At 41.5% G+C, this 21,392-nt stretch overlaps 1 protein-coding gene across 4 annotated transcripts in view; it reads left to right on the forward strand.

The window, feature by feature from the left end:
• The window catches only part of MYO1B (myosin IB), a 296,930-nt gene that overhangs the window by 71,112 nt on the left and 204,426 nt on the right, over nt 1-21,392 (forward strand). For all 4 annotated transcript variants that reach the window (XM_040357071.1, XM_040357073.1, XM_040357074.1 and 1 more), the window contains exon 3: nt 12,469-12,584. In XM_040357071.1, the coding sequence (XP_040213005.1) occupies nt 12,469-12,584 (116 nt within the window). The remainder of the gene's footprint in view (nt 1-12,468; nt 12,585-21,392) is intronic.

Here is a 21,392-nt window from a genome sequence, read left to right on the forward strand (position 1 = left end):
TTGGGGCTGCTTTTAGCTGATTCCTTGTTAGTAAAAGACGATTTGTGCTTTTTTGTCTGTTACAGCGTGATGAATGTGCTTACTCCATTATGAATGGTAGTTTTACCAGAACGAGCGCTCCCGTCTCATAACTCGCTTCTGGGCATGCGCGGGTTTAAAATGTTGTTTTTGCCCACACACGATCATTTTGTACAACACGTAAAAAGAAATTTTGAAAAACGATATTAAAAAATGCAGCATGTTCGAATTTTTTTTTTGTCGTTTTTCAGAAGCCGAAAAACAATGTGAAGCCTACACACGATCATTTTAAATGACGTTTTAAAAAATGTCTTTTTTTTTTCATGCCGAAAAACGACCGTGTGTATGCGGCATTAGTCTCCACTCTCCACTTACATCAGTTTTGGTCATTATTTCTTAAGCCTCATACCTGCGATTGGATTTTCCAACTGTAATTGTGTGATGACAGGCTGTTGGCTAAAAATACGACCACTTGTACGCCCCATCGGACAATTGTTGTTGGATTTTCCACAAACAAATATTGTATGGCAGGCTTTAAAATTTTCCGTGGACAATGGCCTGTTGTTGGATTTTCCGAGCGAGTCCGTCGGACAAAAGTACAAACATGCATGCTCGGAATCAATGCTCACCAAACTATGACTGTGATGCAATTGCCTATATATGCTTCAGTTTAATTCTCCCTGCTAATTTAATGCTGTGGGTTAGAGGTAACAGGTGTTTTCATGTTTGACTCATCTCTGTGTAACAGACTGTTCATATGTTAAATAAGGCTAGCTTTTGAAAGGCCTTTAATTGTGTGATAACACTGTCTAAAACCTATTGATGCTCAGAGGTGTTAATAGGTGTCAAGCTGCGTGCAGGGATGAAACGTCTGCCTAGGAAACTCAAGTGTGTGAAGGTGGTTTGTTGTTATGCTGTTTAAGGAATGTGCAGTGATTAGACATGATAATTATCGGTCGGTGCCGACCTGTCTAGAATGTTTTAGTAATTAGCCTTAGTGTGTGATTAGGGGGGGTGGAGATCTCATTGTTGCTTTAATGTCTTGGACTGTATAAAAAGCTGAGAAGAAAACCATTAAAGTGTCTTGTTCCAGCAGTGAGCTTTGACTCATGTGTGGCTTAATGGGCGATCTCAGGAATATTCCTCCTCATGGAATATTGGGTGATGTTCTTATGGAAGAAGGGAATCTTTGACGGGGATATCATTGTAATACCGTCACAACGACATTAGCAAAAGGTGCCCAAAGTGTGGCGCTAAGGAGCTGAAAAATCACGTAGTACGTAACTACGTTCGTGTTTGTTGGCCGACAATTGTGTGCCTTTTGTATGCAAGACAAGTTCATGGCCAACACCCATCAGACAAAGGTCCGAGGCTTTGTCTGCAGAAAATCCAATTATTGAGAAAATTAAAGGTAAAGACGGGAAATTGGTTTACGCAACCTGCGAAATCGCGGATACATTCAAAAAATATTGTGAGGACCTATACACAATAAAACACCCAGGTCGGCAGGTAGGGGAAAGGGAGGAGGAGACTCGAGAGTTTCTTGATAATGCAGGACTTCCTAGATTGGAGGAGATGGAAAGCTTGACCATCGACCGCCCCATAACCGAGGAAGAAATAAAAAGGGCCATAAATTCCACCACTGGGGGAAAGAGCCCGGGGCCGGACGGGTTTTCCACCTTTTATTATAAGAGATTTAGTAACATCCTGATACCGAGACTCTGCAATTATTTTAATGGATTGGGGTCGGAATTTGAAACTAGCAGCGGAGCTATAGCGGCTGTGGTGGCAATAATCTTGAAGGAAGGCAAGGATAGCTCTCTATGTTCGGGATACTTACCTATTTCTCTGTTAAACACAGACATTAAACTTTTTGCAAAAATTTTGCCGCCTGAAAGGGATCATGCACTTATTGGTGCACCCCGACCAGGTAGGCTTTGTGCCCAACAGAGAGGGCAAAGATAACAGCCTAAGGGCAATTCTTCTGCTCCAGACCATAAGGCAGAACGAGCCCCCAGGTCTATTCCTGTCAGTGGATGCTGAAAAAGCATTTGACAGGGTAGACTGGGGGCTCATGATGGAAACTCTCACTGTCATGGGAATAGGAAGCAGGATGTCCCGCTGGATCAAAACATTATATCACCACCCTACCGCGCAAATAAAAATTAATGGCATACTATCGGAACCCTTCGAGATGAAAAACGGGACGAGACAGGGGTGTCCATTGTCTCCCCTCCTCTTTATTTTTTCCCTAGAGCCGCTGCTGGCCACTATTCATAATGACCCGGACATCAAGGGAGTGAGAGTAGAAGGGGAGGAACACAAACTATCGGCCTTTGCCGATGACATATTATTTTATGTAACTAACCCAGTCAAATCTATCCCCAAGCTTTCTAGAGTCTTGCAACAATATGGCGCTATCTCCAACTTTAAAATTAACGTAACCAAATCTGAAATCCTGAACATTAATTTAAATAAAAGGGAGGTACATTTAGTTAAGGATGTATGCGCGTTCCCATGGACTAAAGAACTTAAGTACCTAGGAATAAAACTCGCCAATACAATACAGAAGATGTATAAAATAAACTATATTCCCTTATTAAATGAGATCAAGAATGAATTAAAAAGAACGATCAATAAACCCATATCATGGATTGGACGCATAAATATGTTGAAGATGGTGGTAGTTCCTAAAATTCTCTACAAATTCTTATTAGTCCCAATCGCTCTCCCCCAGCAATTTCTGAGAATCCTTAACACTTTGTTATTAAATTACGTCTGGAAAAACAAAAAGCATAGAATATCCCTCTCCATAATAAAACAGGTCAAGCCACTTGGCGGTCTGGCAGCCCCGGACATTAAAAGTTATTATAAGGCGGCGGTCTTATCGCGTGCGGTAGAGTGGGCTCGGGATAGGACAGATAAAAGGTGGGTGCAAATTGAGAAAGCGTTAACAAATAAATATTTGAATAACATTATTTGGATCCCTGCACAACACAGAGCACTAGATCACAAAATACAAGACATAACACGGGACACTTTAAGAATGTGGGACAGGACACAGGCACAATTAGAAGGGAAATTTAATTCCCCTTTAATGAATCTAAAAGAAAACCCCTATTTCCCACCTGGGGAAAAAAAAATAGGAGGGAACTGGATAAGGAGAGACACAGTGCACTTGGGGGATATTATTAAAAACGGTGAGATAATGACCTATGAAGATTTGAAAGCCAAAACGGACTACTGGAATCTGGATAGGTGGCATTACTACCAGTTGACTCACTTCGTGCGGCACCTCCCCCGCCCATTACGGACGGAGGCGGAGCTAACTTCACTCGAGAAAATTTGTAAATCTAAGAATTCTAAGGGCACAATCACTAAATTGTACGGGTTATTGGTTAAGTTAGGAACACGAGATGAATCACCTTTTATAGACAAATGGGAAAGAGAGTTAGGGATCACGAGAGGGACTAACACTGTTCAGAGGATCACGCAATTAACCCACTCATCGGCAATAGATATACGTACAGCCGAAGCAAATTATAAGTGCCTTTCAGGATGGTATATCACCCAGGACAAAGCAAACAAATTTAAAGCAGGTCAGTCCGCAGACTGCTGGAGGGGCTGCCAAGAAAGAGGTACGATGGCCCATTTATGGTGGCTATGCCCCAAGATCCAAACGTATTGGGACATAATACTGAGACAAATAAAGATTATCACGGGAGAGGAGATCAAGAAAGACCCATGGGTCGTCCTCTTTCATGGCAGCCAAGAGGGCGTAAAAAAATACAAGCAGTCCCTAATCCCCCCACCTTTTAAATGCAGCCAAGAGACTTATACCTAAGAAGTGGCAGGAGACGGAAAGCCCATATATTTGGAGCTGGATAGACGCAGTGGAGGAAACGTATAGATTAGAGGAACTAAAAGATAGTTATTTGGAGAAGAACAGCGAACATAGGGAGAAATGGGGTAAATGGAAGGAATATAAAAAAACATGGAGCTATGCAGAGAGAGTTAGGGTCTGATTGATTCTAGATATATGCAAGGCTATTGCAAAAATTTTCATCCCTCCCTTTGTTACTCTAAAGCGAGACACATATATCTTTTTTCCTCTCCGGCTCCCTCCTATTTCTGCTGTACCTCTTCTTTTCCATTTTCCTAGTTATCATAAGCCGAACAGCTGAGGCTGAGTCTTCTTCTAAGTCTTCTTCTTTTTTTCCACTTCTTTTTCTTGTTTTGTTTACTAGGGACAAACGGGAGATTCCTGGGAGCCACGAGGGGAGGGAGGGTGGGTGCAAAATTTAAAAAAAAATAAAATATATATATATGTGTCTTTCTTGTTTGAGAACAATCCAGTTTTCGACCGCCAATACAGGGCGCGGGGGGAAAAACAGCCGGGTCGTCACCCGGATGCCCCTACAGGTGGTCGGCATCTATATTGCCATGTACACAAATATATATATTTAAGACATACTTAAAAAGAGAATGATAGCATACAGAATATATACCACACATGATGCAAACCTCAAATAGAGACGTAAGAAGCATCAAATCATGAGCGTGTCTCTAGAATTTGGTAAAAAGCTGAGGTGGTAGTAAAAAAAAAAAAAAAAAGAAGAAAAAAAAAAAAAACGACGTTGCCCACACACCATCATTTTTGAAAAATGATGAACAAAGAGCGGTGACGTACACCACGTACGACGGCACTCTAAAGGGGAAGTTCTATTCGCCTTGGGGCTGCTTTTAGCTGATTCCTTGTTAGTAAAAGACGATTTGTGCTTTTTTGTCTGTTACAGCGTGATGAATGTGCTTACTCCATTATGAATGGTAGTTTTACCAGAACGAGCGCTCCCGTCTCATAACTCGCTTCTGGGCATGCGCGGGTTTAAAATGTTGTTTTTGCCCACACACGATCATTTTGTACAACACGTAAAAAGAAATTTTGAAAAACGATATTAAAAAATGCAGCATGTTCGAATTTTTTTTTTGTCGTTTTTCAGAAGCCGAAAAACAATGTGAAGCCTACACACGATCATTTTAAATGACGTTTTAAAAAATGTCTTTTTTTTTTTCATGCCGAAAAACGACCGTGTGTATGCGGCATTAGTCTCCACTCTCCACTTACATCAGTTTTGGTCATTATTTCTTAATCCTCATACCTGCGATTGAATTTTCCGACTGTAATTGTGTGATGACAGGCTGTTGGCTAAAAATACGACCACTTGTACGCCCCATCGGACAATTGTTGTTGGATTTTCCACAAACAAATATTGTATGGCAGGCTTTAAAATTTTCCGTGGACAATGGCCTGTTGTCGGATTTTCCGAGCGTGTCCGTCGGACAAAAGTACAAACATGCATGCTCGGAATCAATGTTCACCAAACACGACTGTGATGCAATTGCCTATATATGCTTCAGTTTAATTCTCCCTGCTAATTTAATGCTGTGGGTTAGAGGTAACAGGTGTTTTCATGTTTGACTCATCTCTGTGTAACAGACTGTTCATATGTTAAATAAGGCTAGCTTTTGAAAGGCCTTTAATTGTGTGATAACACTGTCTAAAACCTATTGATGCTCAGAGGTGTTAATAGGTGTCAAGCTGCATGCAGGGATGAAACGTCTGCCTAGGAAACTCAAGTGTGTGAAGGTGGTTTGTTGTTATGCTGTTTAAGGAATGTGCATTGATTAGACATGATAATTATCGGTCGGTGCCGACCTGTCTAGAATGTTTTAGTAATTAGCCTTAGTGTGTGATTAGGGGGGGTGGAGATCTCATTGTTGCTTTAATGTCTTGGACTGTATAAAAAGCTGAGAAGAAAACCATTAAAGTGTCTTGTTCCAGCAGTGAGCTTTGACTCATGTGTGGCTTAATGGGCGATCTCAGGAATATTCCTCCTCATGGAATATTGGGTGATGTTCTTATGGAAGAAGGGAATCTTTGACGGGGATATCATTGTAATACCGTCACAACGACATTAGCAAAAGGTGCCCAAAGTGTGGCGCTAAGGAGCTGAAAAATCACGTAGTACGTAACTACGTTCGTGTTTGTTGGCCGACAATTGTGTGCCTTTTGTATGCAAGACAAGTTCATGGCCAACACCCCTCGGACAAAGGTCCGAGGCTTTGTCTGCAGAAAATCCAATCGTGTGTGAGGCTTTAGTGTAGAAAGCCCACAGAGTTCTATTTGTTTGAATCAGAACCTACACAAGGACGTTTTGCTTCCTCCATGTAACATTTTTTGGGCCAGGCCTTGGCTGTTTTGCACTGCATAATAGGAGAAAGTGGAAAATCTTATTTTGTCAGTGGTTTAATACCCATGTCAGTGCCCTCTTGCAGGCCCCTTTTTGTTAATTTTTTATATTCAACCAATGGTTATTCTGCAGATGTTTAAATATAGACAGGTCTATTTGCTGTAAAACGGGAAGCAGCTTAGCTGTGTTAGCTCATTTGCAAAACAACTCTGTTGTGAACATGCAAAAGTCAGTTAATTTGCTAGCAAGATAAATATGTACTTTGTATTGTTACACAGCAACGTTCAATAACCATGCATAGACTCTTTTTTTTTTTTCATGTTCAATGTTGCAATAAGGTCCATTAAAGTTAGCTTGACTATAAATGACGGTACATTCAAACAGTGCTTTAACTTTAGCAACAAGATAATGAGAATGATAGAAACAGGGAGGGGGGAGGAAAAGAGGATAGAGGGAAGGGATAGGGTAAATGGAAAATGGGGGTGAGGGTGTAATGGAGAGTAAATATGACCAAAAGAGGCATGATCGAATTGTAGACTGCCTACAAACATCAACCGTCTACCCTTGTAAGCTGTGTTGTTCTTTAACCTGCCCGTTCACACTACCGCGACTTGGGATCTGACTTGTGTCGCCCCAAGTCGCGCAACATGAGAAATGACATTAAAGTGAATGAGAGCTGTCTCAATGCACACTACTGAAGTCGCTCCGACTTCAGAAAAGGTTCCTCTACTACTTTAAGGTGATTTCTAGGCGACTTGTACCCATAGATTTCAATGGAAGTCGCCTCCAAAGTCGGATCAGTGTCTTAACTTTACAGGAAGAGAAAATGGTTTCTCAGGCAAACCCCTCCCTCCCACAGAGCTGATTATTGTTTGATTGGCCACTGGCAAAGTTGCCTGTCCTGGAGGCTCCTCAGTAGCCTTGCAAAGTCGCTGTAGTGTGAACCGAAACTAAGGTGAAACTTTTCTCTCGCTACAGTGACTTCTACACCTAAAAGGGTAGAAAGAGAAGTTGGGTACCAAGCCATGAACTTGGTGTACTGTAAAATTTCATAAACCAGGAAGAATGAAATTGTTGACAGATACGTGTTGGGATTTGATTTATGAAATTCTATGCTTCCTGTTCCTTTGGCATCTACCGGTTGGGGAGTGGGGCTCTAGTTGTGTATATCAAAGAGGCTCATGTTCTATAAAACCTATCCCAACTATCCGTTTGTGTGTGGAATCAATGTTCTGCCTCCATAATAATACTGACTTTATTTTCCCATTCCTCAAAGGTTGGGAGATGTGTCCCTTTTCCAGTGGTCTCCAATTTGGCTTTTAGCTGCATTAGGTGGGGCAAATGGTATTTTCTAAGACTTTATAGACTGACTTGTGTGTATGGGCTTATATTCATGGCCATGTGGAATAAAATGATGTACAAGATTCAATAGACTATATCAAACAATCAGATCTTATAAGCCTAGAGCAGTTACCCTAGTAAAAGATGATAGGTTGACTTGGGTTACTACTTGGGTGACTCTCTACAGTAGTTTTTATGCATATTATATACCGGTACTTTACTCCTTTCTTCCTGTCCTAAGAAATACTTACATTATGAGTGTCCCCTGTCCGCTTAAAAATAAATCGAGCTGGAAGTAATTTAGTGGGAAGAAAGCTGCCAGCCAACCGACATCTGGCATTAACTAGTAACTATTTGCCATGTGTCTTTGTAATGATCTAATGCATGCTTACATTTTATAATATATTTTTATTTTGTATTTGATTTTTTTGTTTAGACACTGTGCTAGTTAAATTTAATTCCATTCATACTTTCCTTTTTTTTTTTTTTTACATCTGTGGCTTTACTTTACTCATTGTACTGTTATCTGAACTACGCTTCATGTTCATACTGCCCATTTGTAGAAAATAGGTTGAAACTGGCAAGGTTTGTCCAATTTATTTGCAATGGCAGTTACATGGTTACAAAAAAAACAAAACGCATGTTTATTAACAGTGGAGGGCAAGGAAGCATTATATCTTATGGTCCAGGATAAAAAAAAACCTTGATCCCGAAAAGCACTTGTAAAACATTTTACTATGCGTTGTTAATTTTTTAATTTTTTTTTTTAAGACGCAGTTTATATATTGTGCCTTTTAGGATTGAATTCAATCCCTTTTAATATTTTTTTAGTGGTAGAACCAGTTCCTGTGGAAAACAAAATCCACATGTTCACTGCTATTACTGTAAATAACACTTTCTGCTTTCAGAGGGTTGGTAATTTGTAAGGAGAATGCCCACATGTTTTGTGGTGGGTGCATTTCTCCTTGATTGCTTCTTCTAAGGGTGAATAAATGAAAGCCTATCTAAACCCAAGAACAAAAAAAATATATTGCAGTTTACAAGTCCATAGATGTGGAGGCTGCATTAGATTTGTATTCCTTGTTCCTACAAGTAATACACTTCCCACCTTAGGGTGACAGTTCTCAGTCAAAACAACCATAGGACAGGTGTTGCCTGTTTATTATATTTGAGATTTGATATCTCTCCACTGGACTATAAACACCCTCCATCCTCCTTTTTCTCCAAAACCTTGATGGGATGTGTTCTGTAGTCCTCTGCGAAAGCTGGAAAGACTAAGGGCCAGATTCACAAAAGAGATACGACGGCGTATCTCCTGATACGCCGTCATATCTCTGTGATCCGCCCGTCATAACTATGCGGCTGATTCATAGAATCAGTTACGCATAGCTAGCCCTAAGATCCGACAGGTGTAATTGACTTACACCGTCGGATCTTAGGATGCAATTCTAGGCCGGCCGCTAGGTGGCGAGGCCATTGCGGTCGGCGTAGAATATGCAAATGACTAGTTACGGCGATTCACGAACATCCGCGATGCCCGTCGATCTAAATTTACATTGTTTCCGTATCGATGCGCGTCGTAAAGTTAAGGCTGCCTCCTAGGTGGTCTAAGCAATGTTAAGTATGGCCGTCGTTCCCGCGTCAAAATTAAAAATTTCACGTAGTTTGCGTAAGTCGTCCGTGAATGGCGCTGGACGCCATTTACGTTAACGTCAAACCAATGACGTCCTTGCGACTTCATTTAGCGTAATGCACGTCGGGTAATTTGACGAACGGAGCATGCGCAGTACGCTCGGCGCGGGAACGCGCCTAATTTAAATGGTGCCCGCCCCATTTGAATTAGGCGGGCTTGCGCCGAGTGGATTTACGTTACACCGCCGCAAGTTTACAGGTAAGTGCTTTGTGAATCAGGCACTTACGCTGGAAACCTGTGGCGGTGTAACGTAAATGGGATACATTACGCCGCCGCTGCGCAACGTAATTCTTTTTGAATCTGGCCCTAACTAACTAAAAATGCAGCACAGGCAAAGCACAAGGGAGGTTTTCTGCTGAGAAGTTTTCCGTCGGGATCTTTCACTTCACTGAACATATATAGCATAACTCTTTTAATGTTATTTAAACAGATATAACACAACTCTTTTAATGGTATTTCTAACACACTGGAAGAGATCAAATAAGGAAAGCTAATTGATAGTTTCCATACCCTGTAAGTTTAGTTCCATTTTTCTCATAAATGAGATTTTCCATAAGTCTTCTACATTTAGCTGCCCTTTTCTCTACGCTCTCTAATTCTGTGGCATTCTATTTTTTGTGAACTGATGCCCAAAATAATCTGCATATTTAAGATAAGATATACCGCAAATCCATTGGTAACAAGCCAGAGATTAGAAGTGATAGCTTAGAAATAACTTAACTCAGCCAATGAATTTTCCGCCATCTTGCATATAAACTTAACAAGCTGTTTTGTATGCATTAAAGATGGCTGAGGAAAAAAAAAACACAGAAAAATGCAGCATGCTTTACTTTTTCGACTAAACTGCAATTATGTGAACAATGCCAATAGGATTACCTTGATTTTGGACTGTCTATGTAGTTGAAGTGCAGTCAAAATTGCATCCCACTGCATTGTGTGAATGGGTACTCAGAATTACTCTAAGGCCCCGTACACACGATAGAATCTATCCGCAGATAAATCCCATCGAATGGGTTTCTGCGGATAGATTCTATGGTGTGTACACTCCGGCGGATATTTATCCGCGGATATTTCCGAATTCCAGCAGATAAATATTTGTCGACATGCACAGAATATCTATCTGCTGGAATCGGATCCCACGGATGGATCCGCTCGTCTGTACAGACTCACAGGATCCATCCGTCCAAAGGGATTCCCCGCACGCGTCGTAATGATTTGACGCATGCGTGGAATTCCTTATATGACAGCGTCGCGCCCGTCGCCGCGTCATAATAGCGGCGACGGCGCGACACGTCATCGGCAGAGGATTTCAGCGCGGATTTCAATGCGATGGTGTGTACACGCCATCGCATAGAAATCTGCTGAAATCCTCGAGACAATTTATCCGCGGATACGGTCCGCTGGACCGTATCTGCGGATAAATCCTCTCGTGTGTATGGGGCCTAATGCTGCATAGCGGCTCTGTGATGTGCATGGACATTTTTTGCATCCTTTTTTTATACAGACATAATGATTGTAGCTGTGTAAACCTACTGTAAATATAAAAATCTCAAGACTACTTTCTTCTGTTCCTCACAGTAAATACAATGCTTCCTTTTATGTGTTTATGTGAGTCCAGTCCTGCAAAGGCATCACTCTTGGCAGGAGCAACTGCAGTTGCATATTGGATGTAGCCAATCATCATTTAAAGCCCACCCCAGGACATTGGGAAGAAAAAGATGATGTACCTGTAACATGGCCAAAAAAAAGAAGGAAAATTAAATTTTGAGTTTTTTTTATACGTTTTTAATGTGGCATATTTTTAGAAAAAACTGACTTCAAAGATGCTATTATTGGGTAAAGAGTTTGTCTACTTTAACCACTTCCAGACCGCTGTACGCATATATGCGTCCACACTTTAAAGATGGATATCTCGGTAACGGCAGCAGCTGCTGCCACAACCAAGGTATCCATCTTTAGTGTCAGTGGTCCTGTAAAAGATAACGGTGGTCTCCGCTGCAAGATCGCAGTTATCGGCGGCGGGAGAGGGCCCGCCGCTCTCCCGTGCCCTCCGCCGCTTACCAGAGCCGTCGGTAGCGGCGGAGGTGATCGGGTCCGCTCGGCTGCTGTGTGGGAATGCGAGTGAGGGAAAAATCGCCCCCACCCGTCCCCATAGCTCTGCTGGGCGGAAGTGACGCCAAAACGTCAGTCCCGCCCAGTGTCTTAAAGAAACATTTTTTTTTTTGTCATTTGAAAAAATGACAGTTTCAATTTTTAATTTTTTTTGCATTTTAGTCTAAATATGAGATCTGAGGTCTTTTTGACCCCAGATCTCATATTTAAGAGGACCTGTCATGCTTTTTTCTATTACAAGGGATGTTTACATTCCTTGTAATAGGAATAAAAGTGATCGTTTATTTTTTTCCAGTGTAAAAAATAATATAGGAAATAAAAATAATAAATAAGAAAAAAAAAATAGTTTTAAAGCGCCCCGTCGAGCTCGTGCGCAGAAGCGAACGCATGCGTGAGTAGCGCCTGCATATGAAAACGGTGTTCAAACCACACAAGTGAGGTATCGCCGCGATCGTTAGAGCGAGAGCAATAATTCTAGCCATAGAGCTTCTCTGTAACTCAAAAAATGCAACCTATAGAAGTTTTTAAACATCGCCTATCGATTTTTAAGGGTAAAAGTTTGACGCCATGCCACGAGCGGGCGCAATTTGTAAGCGTGACATGTTGGGTATCATTTTACTCGGCGTAACATTATCTTTCACAATATATAAAAAAATTGGGCCAAATTTATTGCTGTCTTATTTTTTAATTCAAAAAAGTGATTTTTTTCCAAAAAAAGTGCGCTTGTAGGACCGCTGCGCAAATATGGTGTGACAAAAAGTATTGCAACGATGGCCATTTTATTCTCTAGGGTGTTAGAAAAATATATATATAATGTTTGTGGGTTTTAAGTAATTTTCGAGCAAAAAAAAATGTTTTAGTCTTGTAAACACCAAATCTGAAAAACACCCACGGTACTGAAGTGGTTAGAGAGTAGCTTCTTTTTTTTTCTTTTTTTTTTACGTTGAGCCAATTTTATTAACTGCTTACAGCTAAGCATAATGAAATGATTCTACTAAATGCTTTGTACCACCTGTCATAAAAACAATACAACATTTTTCTTTCTTCTTACAGACCTACATAGGCAGTGTGGTTATATCGGTAAACCCATACAGATCTCTGCCAATTTTTACCCCTGACAAAGTGGAGGAATATCGAAACAGAAACTTCTATGAACTTAGTCCACACATGTGAGTTACATTTTATTCAATTTCATAATAAAAAAGTGAATTTTCTTTATAACCGGTCTATGGCTCTGTTCATTTTATCTGTGCTGATCCGATGTCAAGACTGCAGGTCAAAAAGACCTGCCATTTTGAAAATGCACTGGTGGTGTGGTGGTCTTGGAGGATAATGATCATTGAGTTTTGTGTAATCTAAAGTTGCTTCTTGTAGGTGTTAAAGCGGAGTTCCACAAAATGTTTTCACTTACAATAAATCCAATGCCCATCCTCATTTCACTGTTAAATGGTAAACTTTTTTATTTTCTAAATAACTTTTAATTCTTTATTATCAGCAGATAATACCACCTAGGCGATTACATAAATAGGCGCTTCCCATGGACACCTGGGATATCAGCGTCCTGTATCCAAGGAGTCCATGGGAGTCGCCTAACACCAAAATCTCGTGCTATTTCTTGACTGAAAATTATGCGAACGGGAGGTGTTTGTCAATGAGGAGCATCTACAGGGAGGAAGTGGAACCTCTCACTTCGGGCAGTATTGTAAAGCAAGAGGTATTATGGGCACTGAAGGGGTGCAGCGTGGTGGGAACGGAACGGACTGGAACTTTTCTTTAAGCTGACCATGCACTGATTTGAAATTTAGTGTGTGGCCATCTCAGCTTCACAGGAGTAGTCCATTTGATCAATTTTTGTTAAAGGAATCGGTTGGAAAATTGTCCTATTATCAGCTGAAGCCGCTGATCAGTGTATTCTGACAGCAGTGGGTGCCGCTGTCAGAATACAGTGTCCCAAAAAGCGGGTCCTGCTATCCACCACTTTTATGTGGTTGGTGGTATCTGTTAGCCTTTAGGCTGAACAAAAAAAAAGCACAGAACTCTCCATAGATCACTGAGCACAGAAGCAGTGCTCAGTGTGAGTGCACCCTATATTTGATCCATCTGAACTTTTGGAAAAAACAACCAGTATATCGCCAGTCATTTAATTTGTCCAGATACTCAAAAACTTCATATAGTGATTATTATTTTTAGCAGTGTCAGCCAATGAAAGTTCAAAATAGGTCTGCTACAAGTAAGCATCACAAGATGTGAAACATGTCAGCCACCTTTTTCCTGTTGTTCACTTCATTTTGACTGCATCGCTTTGGTGTTTTTTGGATTTATTTGTACAATAAAGAATTCTTTTTAAGGAGTGCGGCAGTCCAGGATTTTCTTCTATCCAATGCACCTTTTGTAAGCCCAGCGTGCATGGAGCTTAGTGTGCCAGCTGTTTTTTGCCTTGTACCAACTTTTTTGAGACGTGTTGCTGCCATCAATTTATTTTTCTTAAAATGGTTAATTTTCTCAGTTTCAACATTTGGTGTGTTTTCTATTTTCTATTGTGAACGGTTTTTGGGCTTATGAAATTTGCAAATCGGTGCATTATTCTTTTTAGATTTTTTATAATTTTGTTTGTAGCTTTCAATGTACCAAAATGCTGTACATTTAAAAAAAGGTTAATACAAATGACCCTTTTAAAAACAATTTGCATACTCAACACTTCATTCTTGCCATCCGGCTGTTTCAGGCCTTTAGCCTAGGCCTTAAGTCTGCTTCTCAGAACAAACAGAGTTTCCTAGAGTTTAAGCTCTCTGCTAGCTTTCTCCTGATCAGCGCCTTGCTGCTCAATCACCAATGACATCTGCCTCCCGCAGACATACATGCTCTGGCTGCAGCCTCTGACTCCTCTCAGAGAGATGGGAGTCCACCTCACTCCCAGCAACAGACTTCCTGTCTGTGGGGTGGGGCTCTGAGCCATAGTAGGTCAGAACTAAATAGCTGAACACACAGCTGTGCAATTAATGTATCTTTCTCTCCAAAATCTGGAGTAAACCAGCAATATTTCACGTAGGACAGAGTCCCACCAACACAAAATATATATATATATATATATATATATATATATATATATATATATATATATATATATATATATATATATATATATATATATATATATACACATATACATACATATACATATACAGTGAGGAAAATAAGTATTTGAACACCCTGCTATTTTGCAAGTTTTCCCACTTGGAAATCATGGAGGGGTCTGAAATTGTCATCGTAGGTGCATGTCCACTGTGAGAGACATAATCAAAAAAAAAAATCCAGAAATCACAATTTATGATTTTTTAACTATTTATTTGTATGATACAGCTGCAAATAAGTATTTGAACACCTGTCTATCAGCTAGAATTCTGACCCTCAAAGACCTGTTAGTCTGCCTTTAAAATGTCCACCTCCACTCCATTTATTATCCTAAATTAGATGCACCTGTTTGAGGTCATTAGCTGCATAAAGACACCTGTCCACCCCATACAATCAGTAAGAATCGAACTACTAACATGGCCAAGACCAAAGAGCTGTCCAAAGACACTAGAGACAAAATTGTACACCTCCACAAGGCTGGAAAGGGCTACGGGGAAATTGCCAAGCAGCTTGGTGAAAAAAGGTCCACTGTTGAAGCAATCATTAGAAAATGGAAGAAGACCTAATTGCCCTAGCTGCGGCCACCCTGACGCATCCTTTTTTCATTTACTCTGGGCCTGCCCACCCATACAGGGGTTCTGGACTCAGGTGGTCCGGTTCCTCCATGATCGCATGGGCTCCCCTGTGTCACTTTGCCCCCGTCAGTGCATACTGGGGCTCCTCTCACTCCCCGAAAGCGAAAAGTACCTCAACATATTTTTGCAGGAAACATTGTTCCTTGCCAGAATGCAGGTCGCCAGGAGGTGGATGAGAGGGGCGCCACCCACCCTACAGCAATGGATTAGGGCTGTCAATGCTACCCTCCCCTACAAGAAAGTGATGTACACCCGCAGGGGTTGCCCCAAAAAATATAACAAGATATGGGACAGGTGGCTCGGTGAATCCTCCACCTGTAATGCGACAGACTAAGGCCGTCCCTGACTTCTGGCTGCCCACTCCCCCTGTGCATGCCCTACTCCCCACCCATCCCCTTTTGCTCCACTTACAATATGTACTCTCACGCTTGGTGCTGCCTCTACCGTGCCCTCCCTATCTCCTCTTGCTCGTTACCGCCTACTCCTTACCCCCCCTTATTTCAAGGTGTGTCTGCCATGCATGTCTTCATGAGTGTCAAATGGTCATTACTTGTACTTGTAGTGCATGTTGCACTTATACCCCGTATGTTCACCCACTTTTATTTTATACTCAATAAAACTCGTTTTGATTCAAAAAAAAGAAAATGGAAGAAGATAAACATGACTGTCAATCTCCCTCGGACTGGGGCTCCATGCAAAATCTCACCTCGTGGGGTCTCAATGATCCTAAGAAAGGTGAGAAATCAGCCCAGGACTACACGGGAGGAGCTGGTCAATGACCTGAAAAGAGCTGGGACCACCGTTTCCAAGGTTACTGTTGGTAATACACTAAGACGTCATGGTTTGAAATCATGCATGGCACGGAAGGTTCCCCTGCTTAAACCAGCACATGTCAAGGCCCGTCTTAAGTTTGCCAATGACCATTTGGATGATCCAGAGGAGTCATGGGAGAATGTCATGTGGTCAGATGAGACCAAAATAGAACTTTTTGGTCATAATTCCACTAACCGTGTTTGGAGGAAGAAGAATGATGAGTACCATCCCAAGAACACCATCCCTACTGTGAAGCATGGGGGTGGTAGCATCATGCTTTGGGGGTGTTTTTCTGCACATGGGACAGGGCGACTGCACTGTATTAAGGAGAGGATGACCGGGGCCATGTATTGCGAGATTTTGGGCAACAACCTCCTTCCCTCAGTTAGAGCTTTGAAGATGGGTCGAGGCTGGGTCTTCCAACATGACAATGACCCGAAGCACACAGCCAGGATAACCAAGGAGTGGCTCTGTAAGAAGCATATCAAGGTTCTGGCGTGGCTTAGCCAGTCTCCAGACCTAAACCCAATAGAGAATCTTTGGAGGGAGCGCAAACTCCGTGTTTCTCAGCGACAGCCCAGAAACCTGACTGATCTAGAGAAGATCTGTGTGGAGGAGTGGGCCAAAATCCCTCCTCTAGTGTGTGCAAACCTGGTGAAAAACGACAAGAAACGTTTGACCTCTGTAATTGCAAACAAAGGCTACTGTACCAAATATTAACATTGATTTTCTCAGGTGTTCAAATACTTATTTGCAGCTGTATCATACAAATAAATAGTTAAAAAAATCATACATTGTGATTTCTGGATTATTTTTTTTGATTATGTCTCTCACAGTGGACATGCACCTACGATAACAATTTCAGACCCCTCCATGATTTCCAAGTGGGAGAACTTGCAAAATAGCAGGGTGTTCAAATACTTATTTTCCTCACTGTATATATATTACACACACACACACGGCCATCTTTACCATAGGGCAAACAGGTGCAGCTGCCCAGGGCCCTGTCACTGTTGGGGGCCCAAAGCAACCCCCCCTTTTTTTTAGGGGTCCGGAGGTCCCCGGAGGCCCCTCAGGGCCCCAGATGGCAACCCCCCTTTTTTTTATTTATTTTTAAATAGAAAAAATATATAAATATATATAAGGGACAATTTTTTTTATGGGTCCCCAGGGGCATGGAGGCCCCCAGGGCCCCAGATGGCAACCCCCCCTTTTTTTTATATATTTCTTTATTTCTTTTTTTTTTATAAATGTTTTTTTTTTTATTTTTGTTTATATATATTTTTTATTTTTATTAAAGGGCCCAGAGGTCCCCAGGGCCCTGGATGGCAACCCCCCCCCCCCTTTTTTTATTTTTTTTTATAAATGTTTATTTTTTATATATATATTTTTTCTTTTATTTTTTATTATAGGACACACATACACCATATTACCAAAAGTGTTGGGGCACCTGCCTTCACACGCACATGTACTTTAATGGCATCCCAGTATTAGTCCGTAGGGTTCAATATTGTGTTGGCCCACCCTTTGCAGCTTTAACAGCTTCAACTCTTCTGGGAAGGCTGTCCACAAGGTTTAGGAGTGTGTCAATGGGAATGATTGACCATTCTTTCAAAAGTGAGATGTCAAGCCTGGATGTTGGATGAGAAGGCCTGGTCTCCACTTGAATTCATCCCAAAGGTGTTCGATCGGGTTGAGGTGCAGGCTAATCTAGTTCCTCCACCCCAAACTTTCTCATCCATGTCTTTATGGACCTTGCTTCGTGCACTAATCCAAATAATTTGGTGGAGGGGGGGATTATGGTGTGGGGTTGTTATTCAGGAGTTGGGCTTGGCCCCCTTAGTTCCAGCGAAGGGAACTCTTAAGGCGTCAGCATACCATTTGGGACAATTTCATGCTTCCAACATGACTGTGCACCAGTGGACAGCCTTCCCAGAAGAATTTAGGCTGTTATAGCCGCAAAGGGTGGACCAATTCAATATTGAACCCTACGGACTAAGACTGGGATGCCATTAAGCGTGTCACGATCCTACGGGGTAAAATGACCGCACCAGCCAAGCAGACTCTGGCTGGAAAAAGCGCCCAGAGGCGATTCAGTTCGCATGAGTAGCGCTATACAAGTCATTCATTCATTCATTAAAGTTCATGTGCTTGTATAGGCAGGTGTCCCAGTACTTTTGTTAATATCATTTCTGCGTGAGCAATCGGTGAAACGGTACAAGTGCACAGGCAAGGACTCCAAAAATGATAGAATGAAGTTTGGTAGAGAATATTGTAATGCCTGTACTTGCATGGAATTTTGATTTGATGATTAAGGGTATTCACCTTTTAAATATCTGTGAGCCATATTTTTTTCCTTTTGATTGTGGCCTGGTCTAGACTTGTCACCACATGTTCTCAATGAAAAGTAACTGTGCTGCATATAGAAACCAGCAAGATACTGGTTACTTCTTACTTGTGTAGCCTACATGAGAAAAGACAGCTGGGATCAGCTTATATACTCATTGTCATATTCTTAATTAAATTTACTTTACTCTGTGATGGAACCCCCCCCCCCTCCCCCTATTCATCCACCACCCCCATTGATTTTCCTGGGGTTTGCCAGGACGTGAAGTTATATTTTTAGATTTCACATGTAAAACAGCTGTTGGTAAAGTTGTAGCACATACAGTAGTTCTTTATGAGAAAAATTGTGTTTTAATAATCTGCCAAGCATCACAAACAGCTGGAAGGTTGTTTACAAGGGGCCTCTGGGAGATGCATATTTCTTCTTCTTCTTCCGTATACCCTTAGTCTCCAACCCTCATTCTCCGAGTACATTACATTCACACATCCTGTCTTCATCGCTCCATCTTGGATCTCTATACTCCTCTTTGTTTTCAATGTGGCTTTTAGTACATTGGAAGTGGAACATTAAAAACATGTGCCCCTATTTTTCTACCACCCTATTCACGCTACAGTGTTGCAATGGTAGAAAAAAAAAAGAAACAATGCTGCCTTTTGTATGCATTACCCTGTAGAGGACAAAGAAAGCAATCGTCAGAGAGACGGCTTTCACAGTTTCTAGACACGGGCTGACAGTCACAAGGAATAGCTGTCACTGTTTGTCATAACTTTCCTTCCTGATAATGCTGACTGAAGAAAATGCTACATTTCTTTCATGAGAGATCTCAATGCAACACACAATGGATACAACACAATCACTTAACCACTTAGAGGTTCCCCTAAAAATAAACTTTTAAAATTAGATTCATGCTCATTTTGTCTAGGGGAATCGGGTAGTTTTTTTTTAAAACGAAGCAGTACTTACCGTTTTAGAGAGCGATCTTGTCCGCCGCTTTCCTGGTATGGTCTTCGGGTCTGGGCGTTCCTTCTTGATTGACAGGCTTCCGGCGGTCGCACCTATCGCGTCACGAGTAGCCGAAGGTCGGTGCGGCTCTATACGGCGCCTGTGCACCGACGTTTGGCTACTTTCGGAAAATCATGACGCGATAGATGCGACCGTCGGAAGCCTGTCAATCAAGAAGGAACGCCCATACCCCAAGACCATACCCGGAAACGGCGGACAAGATCGCTCTTTAAAACGGTAAATACTGCTTTGCTTTTTAAAAAACTAGCCGATTCCCCTAGACAAAATGAGCATCAATCTAATCTTAAAAGTTTATTTTTAGGGGAACCTCCACTTTAAGACCTGGACCATTATGCAGGTTAAGGACCTTGCCCCTTTTTGCGATTAACTGACAATTGCGCGGTCGTGCGACGTGGCTCCCAAACAAAATTTTTTTCCCCACAAATAGAGCTTTCTTTTGGTGGTATTTGATCACCTCTGCGGTTTTTTATTTTTTGCGCTATAAACAAAAATAGAGCGACAATTTTGAAAAAAAATGCAATATTTTTTACTTTTTGCTATAATACATATTCCCAAAAAAGATAAAAATATATATTTTTCCCTCAGTTTAGGCCGATACATATTCTAACTATTTTTGGTAAAAAAAATTGCAATAAGCGTTTATCGATTGGTTTGCGCAAAATTTATAGCGTTTACAAAATAGGGGATAGTTTTATGGCATTTTTATTAATATTTTTTTTTTTTTTTACTACTAATGGCGGCGATCAGTGATTTTTTTCGTGACTGCGACATTATGGCGGACACATCGGACAATTTTGACACATTTTTGGGACCATTGTCATTTTCACAGTGAAAAGTGCTATAAAAATGCACTGATTACTGTGAAAATTACAATTGCTGTTTAGGAGTTAACCACTAGGGGGCGTAGTAGGGGTTAAGTGTGACCTCATATGTGTTTCTAACTGTAGGGGGGCGGGGCTGGACGTGTGACGTCAGTGATCGTTATTCCCTATATCGGGGAACAGACGATCACTGACATTGCCACAATGAAGAACGGGGAAGGTGTGTTCTGGGCTCTTAAAGAGGACGTACAGGTACGTTCTTGTGCCCAGCCGTGCCCTTCTGCCGACGTTAATCGGCGTGAAGGGGTCCTTAAGTGGTTAAAGCATCGCGCTATTTTCATGTGAACGTCTAGAATCCATACAAAGATTCATTGCTTTAGCTTGTTAAATATCTGATAAGCAATATGTATGCACCTTTATGGGCAGACAGTCAAGAAATCATTTTACATACACACATCGTGATAACTATAACACAACCTATGCAGCCCCACAAATCTGTGATGCAAATGCATAAATCAAAAATATAAACAAGAAATATGAATAACATGCTCCACCCTTCTTCCCGAGTTTTGTACTTCCTGTGTATTGGAGACAGGTAACATGGGCACATGTATTCTGCATAGTAAGTTACAGACAATATATTTTGACTGCATAATACCACACTCTATTCATCAGTATCCTGTCATCTGCTACAACGATGTTTCGGAATTAAACACCTCTGTGGATGGAAATGGTATTGGTGTGTTCAAGCTATCTGATGAAGATTGTCCTCCGTGATTATATCTGCTTATACAGGCCAGGCAAAGAGGTCTTACAAGGGATAAATCGCTTCAGAACAATCAGAGTCAGAATTCCTCCTGGCAAAAAGCCTCCAGTTCCTGTAAATTCTTGGGCTGTCTTGTATGAGCTGCATGTTTGAGATCTCTCCAGAGTGGCTCAATGATATTGAGGTCAGGAGACTGATGGCCACTCCAGAACCTTCGCTTTATTCTGCTGTAGTGAGTGACAGGTCGACTTGCCCTTGTGTTTTGGATCATTGTCATGTTGGAATGTCCAAGTACGTCCCATGGGCAGCTTCCTGGCTGATGAATGCAAATGTTCCTCCAGTATTTTTTGATAACATACTGCATTCATCTTGCCAACAACTTTGACCAAATTCCCTGTGCCTTTGTAGCGAACACATCCCCAAAACATCAGCGATCCACC

The sequence above is a fragment of the Rana temporaria genome, chromosome 6 (genome assembly GCF_905171775.1).
Source record: "Rana temporaria chromosome 6, aRanTem1.1, whole genome shotgun sequence".
In the NCBI taxonomy this organism is placed as follows: Eukaryota; Metazoa; Chordata; class Amphibia; order Anura; family Ranidae; genus Rana; species Rana temporaria.